The sequence below is a fragment of the Echinococcus granulosus genome (assembly GCF_000524195.1).
Source record: "Echinococcus granulosus chromosome Unknown EG_S00042, whole genome shotgun sequence".
In the NCBI taxonomy this organism is placed as follows: domain Eukaryota; kingdom Metazoa; phylum Platyhelminthes; class Cestoda; order Cyclophyllidea; family Taeniidae; genus Echinococcus; species Echinococcus granulosus.
The window spans coordinates 398,763-405,828 of NW_020170422.1; the positions used below are offsets into that span (position 1 = coordinate 398,763).

General features: G+C 43.3%; 2 protein-coding genes across 2 annotated transcripts in view; both read left to right on the forward strand. All coding sequences in view use genetic code 11, as the record gives it.

The window, feature by feature from the left end:
• EGR_05590 (Small RNA degrading nuclease 5) overlaps positions 1–780 on the forward strand; it is a gene marked incomplete at both ends in the record, with an annotated part of 5,396 nt that extends 4,616 nt beyond the window's left edge. The window contains 2 exons of the mRNA XM_024494839.1: positions 33–398; positions 679–780. Of these exons, the coding sequence (XP_024350759.1) occupies positions 33–398; positions 679–780 (468 nt within the window). The remainder of the gene's footprint in view (positions 1–32; positions 399–678) is intronic.
• Positions 781–3,365: 2,585 nt separating this feature from the next.
• Positions 3,366–7,006, forward strand: EGR_05591 (Inositol polyphosphate multikinase; the record flags this gene model as incomplete). The annotated part of the gene is made up of 5 exons (XM_024494840.1): positions 3,366–3,483; positions 4,176–4,349; positions 4,434–4,606; positions 4,930–5,014; positions 6,693–7,006. 5 exons carry the CDS (start codon positions 3,366–3,368, stop codon positions 7,004–7,006), a joined length of 864 nt encoding a protein of 287 aa, XP_024350760.1.
• Positions 7,007–7,066: the final 60 nt, after the last annotated feature.

Here is a 7,066-nt window from a genome sequence, read left to right on the forward strand (position 1 = left end):
TTCCACATAGACTTACTGCCGCTTTTCTTCAGCCTCCATCCAAACCTACAATTGCTAACCTGACCACACTTCTGGCTAGGGGCGCATTCACAGTGCCGGAGACACTGCGTCCCTACCTCGCGTTTCTCTGTCGTATCTACACCGATCCTACGCCACCCTTTCACCTGACTGATCATCTATTAGCTGACCTAAAGGTCACCAGTTGTGTGCAAATGGAGAAACCGGCGGTAGTGGGAGTAGATGCGGAAGAGAAGGAGGGGAAGAAAGATGAGATGTGCACGATGCGGCCCTTCCTCAAGCGTCCCGGGAAGAAGGCAGCCAAGTGGATTGCAGAGAATGCGCAGAGGGTGAAATTCCTCATGACGCGAGTCGGCCGGCCGGAGAAATGGGACAAGACAGTAAGTTTGTGGGCCTCTCTTGCTTATTCAACACCCCTTCCTTTCTTTCCCTTGAAGTATATGTTGTTCTGCGTGTGGTTTCCCCGTGTAATTTCCCCCCAGTAGCATCCAAGCTATACAAAATCAGATCATTTTTAGCGCTTTATTAGTGAAAGCATTATTAAAGAACATGGATCTTGAATTTGCCTAATCATCAGCGTACAGAAGTCCTGAGGAGTTTATTAAAATAGAACTCCAAATCATTGCATAGTGCTGTGCTTGTTTGAACCGTTGACTTCAGTGCTCTCCACGACCACCATTCGTCTTCGGCTATGACAAGTCTTCCTATCCTGCTAGGAACGGCAGTAGATTTCGAGGATTGATTGGACAAGTTCTACTATGAGTACCTTCCACATCCCCATCACTTTTATTTTATTGATCTAAGTTACCGCTTGTAAACTTGTGAAGCAATAATATAATTACCTTTTTTGGTATTGGTTTCGTCCGAGTTTAGCCTCACTGCATTACCTGTCGGTTAATCAGAACTTCGTGAGCTTTATGTGGTTGGCGAAATTCGACAGGATTCGGATGTCTTCACCGCATGACATTTGATCGTAACAGCAGAAAGCGGGTTTTCCCATCTCTATAACCGCTTTAATGTGTGAACTTGGAGGTATAGGACAGCTCAATCAGATGAGACCGTGCAGTTCCTTAAAATAGAAGTTAAATGACTGCCAAAAGCTTTTTGAATGGGTTTGATTAGTTGAAACGAACCCATTGGAATCTGTGATACCCCTTCTGAGAGTCAAAAGATTTCTTCAAGTTCCACTTGTGTATCACGGATTGTTTTTAGAAACTAACTGGAAATTCAACTCTAGTGATTTTATTTCGCCTCTGTGACATTGTGATTGGTTAATGCTTTTAGCTGAAGGTGATAATAGTCGCCTTGAGGAATGGGAAACAGGAAAGTACAGAGGATGAGTATGGGTGCGGATGAGACTGAAAATAGGAATGCGAAATGGCGCATAAACTCGACCTTTTCTTTTCTTAGCAATGACACAAGTCTCATAAACATTGGGGGCCGCGCTCAAAGTAACGAAGCTGGGATGCAACTAATGTAAATGTCACATTGTGGAGAATTGATTCTCCATCTTTGTTCTGTAAGGTCGCTTGGAAACTGAAGTTGAAGATTCATTTACACTGCGCATAAAACTACTACATCAAGGAAATCAGTAGAATAGTGTCTAACATCCTGAGGGATACCTTTATGTTTGGAGGGTTGGGATGCTTACTTTGGGTTGTTACAAAACTCTCGTGGCTCGGCCTCTACACTGATGTTGCGAGGCTCCATTTACGCCGCTCCCACCATTGTCAGTTCCCCAGCCCTATTGTGCCATTTTTGAGAAGCCTTTTCCAGGCCTTAAGGAGTAACTCAGGCGCTAAAAAGGGACCAACCACTCATCACGGTATTTGAAGGCAATGCTAAGGAATCAGAGGACTAGGTAACATGAATAGAGTGTAAATAAATTAACCGAAAAGTTGCCATCTTCTCTTTGAATACTTGTGTAGATCCGCATCGACTTTAGTGTTAGCAACCGATAGATAAGTTGTCAGCAGGACTCACTTGCGTTAATGCGTAGCGTAGAGATATCCTAATCGTACTTTTTACTACACAAGCCTTTCTCGCCTGATAACATGACTCGGTTCATGCTTCTACCGATGCTACTAGTTGCCTAATCCTTCTCTGTACTTGCAATGGGCCTACTTCGGGACCCGTACGCTTGATAGCATTTTCACGAGTAACCCGGGTAATATAACAGCTCTATTATAAGCCAAAACCATGGGTAACGGGCCCTGAGCCATATGCCATTGTCATGGAGGTTAAATTGTGGAAGACTGAAGGACACTATGGAAGGTTAGGAAATGTTTGAAATGCAAATCCTAGTCAAACCTTGGCATTGATAAAAACTCTTTTTCACCTTACAGAAAGAGACGGAGGCCTTCACAAAATTCGCCACTAGCATTTACATGCAGCTGCGTCCACAGTCTCTTCTAATCATCATCTGCTCGGGAAAAAAGGCTCCAAATGGTGTGAATAACCCTCGAGGCATTGTGAATCCTACGGTCAAGATTTCTCAAACCTTTCTTACCATTACCACTCCCGCTGCATTTACCGAAAGGTTTTACTCTCAATCTCAATCACCGCCAGCTTCACCTAGCGAGTAGTCAGCCCTTGTGTGTGTGTGACGCTCCTTCTGAGCTACTGTAAATATATAATGGAAGTGTTGATGAAGAAAACGTCTTTCTTTTTGTGCCTCCCTGGGGATGACTTGCTTGATTGCTTGGTTGTAGTTATCTGAAGTTTTGATTAATCCTACAAATCATACTGACTATTGGTAACCACATTTTGTCTGATTTGATGTGATTTTGGACTATCTTTTACCATCGATCATCTTCGTCAAATTTTGACAAGTCTGCATACTTATGAATTGCAATGTATGCGATTTATTTGGATGTGGCCTGAGAACCAGCATGATTAGTCTCGTCACCGGTGCATGTACGACCAACTTTGAAAGATTTGCACCCTCTAGGTGTCCTTTTGCTGAGCTGCCGAGTGTCTCATCACCGTAGCTCACTGCGCTAGGAGTCTTTTGTAAATACACAAAGATAGGGTTGAGCTGTGTGCCCACGTCGCCTGAGTGGGCTGGCCCACGGTACAACATCTGCATCGGTTATTACGAATGGTTGTGGGAGTAGTGAATTTAATGTTCTGTGTGGGAATATCACAGTAGCGTTGCTTTTTGACTGTAGAGGTGTTAAGCGCACACCACAACATTTGGTAGGCGTTATCCGCATCATCACAGCGATTCATATTCACAAGATCTGGTAGTCGTTTTATAGTGATATTAATTGCCTCATTCGCTTGAAACATCAAGCTAGATGATGTTACATTGAAATTACTCTTTTTTCTCACATTCATAGGTAAAAATGACGGTGGAACCACTCTTCAACTCTGGAAGTATTTCTGACCTTCCCGACCATCTTCTCGCCTACCAATATCAAGTCGGAGGGCATGGAACGCTAGCTAAATCAGTGGATTACAAGAGTAGGTTTTCAAGACATAATCGATTCATTCGACGGACTTTCAATCTAAACCAGGACTTGTACCTCTACAGTCAAAAGGCCTGTTGTTTGCGATGTTACGACACGGAGTATTAGGTTTCAAGTGTTTCTAATCACCACTTTCATTACTCTGTGTCGCGGACTACTCCACTCCAAGCAGCATTAATCAAGGTGGCACCGCACCGCGTGTCTATGCACATAACATTGTGCGGTGACCAAGAAAGTCTCTGTCGGCGAAAGTATCCAACCTTCACAGTGAATCGCGGTGATGAGATGCTCTACCTCTCACCAATGGGACGCCTTAAAGGTGTAAACCTTCCATCTACTTGACACTATAGTCATTCCTCTCCATGGACATTCGGGCGGCACGTAGAACATTCGTCCCATCCTGGATGGTTGATTGCGGAACTTCACAAGAAATGTTTTATTTTATAGCAATAACAAATCCGGTCAATCATGACCATTTCCAATCTCTAAAGGTTGGTACAGACGCAAAAGGATGCCTTGGGGTCTTGTATATGTTAGTTAAGCGTTAAGATAAGTGGGTCACTGTAGCTGGAGATTGCATGGAAAAGGACATATTTACACCACTTGACAAAATTTGCAGTTCAACTTGGACGTCCTTTAGATTCGCGGCTGAATATATGCATACTACTTTTTGCTGCTTTTCCACAGTGCTTCGGCATCCTCAAGAACCCATTGTCTACAAGAGGCTGCCACCGGATGAGAGAGGCATTCTGGAGGCGAATTTCTATTTCAAGGTCTTTGGGGAGAACGCTTCACCCGAGATTGCAAAATTGAGACCCATTGTCCCCTCGTTTCATGGCCTCTATCGGGATTCAAACGCTGGTCTGTGTTCTCCGACTTCACACCACTGTTGTGACTATAAGTAGATGATTCACTGGCTGTTGATTCTCTCCTTCCTTAATGCAGTTCTCTATATCGGACTGGAAGACGTGTTGTCTGGTTTGTCAAATCCCAGTGTCTGCGACTTGAAGATGGGTCGCGTCGCCTGTCCACCCGATGCCAGTGAGGCTAAGATTAAGGCTGAAAACGCTAAATATCCTCATCGTGACACTGTGGGGTTCCTCTTTACTGGCATGAAGGTAGACACCATTCATTAGTATCTTCGTTGCTCTCCCTTCAAACAATGCCAAATTGTATGTTTATTTGCATAGATAAGTAGCAAGGTTAGATTCAGCCACTTTCTACCTTAATTTGTTCATGCTGTCGGATGTATTTTTATACGCTATATGATTGAGTTTTAATTAAATATTATCTCTTTTGTTGATTTGGCACGTAAAGTATGCCTTAATAATCCTTTTGAAGCTACATACTTGCTATCGAACTACCGCGATCGCCTTAGCTATTGTGTTGAATATTGCCTTATGTAAGTATTGAACATTACCCAGTCTTTCTCTTCCTCAAGGTCTATGACCAGAATTCGAACTGCTACCTGACAGTTCCTCGTCACTATGGTCGAAGTTTGGACTTTGAAGCAGTGTATGTCAACGGTAAGACCGATTATCACGACAGATAATACAATACTTTTACTCGATGGTGGGATCTATTTTCTGGGGCCTGGATTGAGGCTTTGAAGTGAAATAATTCCAAAATTATCTCGTCACACAAAGAAATGTTTTGTCCAAAGCGGTTACGTGAAATTGATCTTGACATAGGATTTCAATTGCGACATTCGATGTAAAGAATGTAAAGTAGTGTCAAAACACTTTTGGTGGATGGAATTAGAGAATGCTTCAAGTGCCATCTTTAAAACAAGCCTTGATTTCTACAGTCACACGCTTATGCTAAAATAGTAGATCTTGTAGGAGGATTTCTGTGTGCTCCTTAATAAAAAAGCTACCTTGTTTACAGTTTTAAGTTTATAATTGAACCAATCTTCGAAGAGTTGGTTTGACCACACAGTATTTTCTTGCAGCAGTTCTTCCCACCTAATGATCTAATCCAAAACACGTTCACGCTCTCGAAACGATTATCTGAGCTACTGCCTCTCAGTTGTACCTTAGGAGGCGGGAAATGCTTCAAGCTCTTCCAAGAAGGTCTGTGTTTAATTTTATATTCGCAGTAAAAGTGAGAACTGAGTCTCCGGGTAACCAAGTTCGGAGCAAGAACCGAGGTTTTTTCACCCATTACCTTTATCCCAGCTTGCTGTTAATGCCAGTGCTTATCGATATTGGCGCTGGGTGGTACCTATGTGTTTGGCATACTGATTGGCACAAAAAATGGATGCGACAGCGGCATTTGGCTATGAATGGCGTTGACACCTTTCATCTGCTCCATCAAAATGGCAGTGGTGCTTGCTCCAATCCATTTAATGCGAAGGCATGAAAGCTATATGCCGCTATTTACAATGGGCAACATAGCACGTTTGCCATCAAAGTTTTAGGAGAAATGATCCATCGCGGCTCAGGCTCTTTGTTGTTTTAATACGACACCAAATGTTATTAGTTTTTTTTTTTAACTAATCAAATCTCCACCGCTCACAAATTAAGAAATGAAGCTTTTCTTTGCCAGTAAACCTTCCTCTTTTTCCACTACTGCTTTAAACTCATTCAATCTCCTAAAAGCACGTTTTAGTACACCCAATTATCATAAATAATGAAAAGCGCATACTAAGAGCTCAGGTAAGGCAATTGGGGCGTCACATGTCTGCGACGTTGATGCCGAATGTGTTAACTCAATTTAAGCATAGTTATTGCAGCTAGGTTGCAAGAATCTAAGGCGACGAACGGGAACGATCTTGACCAAGGGTACGGTCTCAACAGTGGATATACTCTATCAGTCCCCTCCTTTGTATGAGTCAGAATGACTTTAGATTTAGTGAAGGGTATATCCACTTTTGTACAAAACATCGGATTATGTCCAGTGTTATCCCTGGCTTTCTTTTGGCACAGCGAAATGTCAGAGTCTTATTCTCTGCCACTAAAGCTCATCTGTAGTAGCCGTAATTCGTAAATCAAAAACTCCATAGGATAATTGACAAGTGTTTGCCAGGGCGATGGGGACTGTGCCCTGGTCACGTGACGCTACGGTCATTGGGGAGGTGAGTCACTCATTCGTCATGCAATCGGCAAATGTAGTGATTATGCTCTGACAACAGAGCAGAACGCTAGTTGTAAAAGTTGTGCAAGTGGAATGGGTCATGGGACTAAATAATCCTCTGCGTTGTAGCACTTCTGCCATTTCTGCAAGGTGACCCTCAATTGGCACGTGCCTTCCTGTCTCACGTAGAAGGTGTGGTGTCGATATTTACGGATGAACCGCAGCTGCCGATGGGATTCTATCGCTCCTCCCTGCTACTGGCTTATGATCAGTATCGATCCGACGTGGTTGTTCGATTGGTGGATTTCGCACACTGGCGACCAACTTTCAAGGCTAGCGACCCCTCCGGCATCATCCACGGCCTAAATACTCTCATAGGTTTTTTGAGTCGACTTGATCTCTCCCCTGGCCCTAGCTACTCTGCTCCATTCACTGTAGTTTAATAAGATAATTTTCCTGAGTCTTCCAATCTGGGCGTGGCAGTTGGTTAACGCACCTGGGTT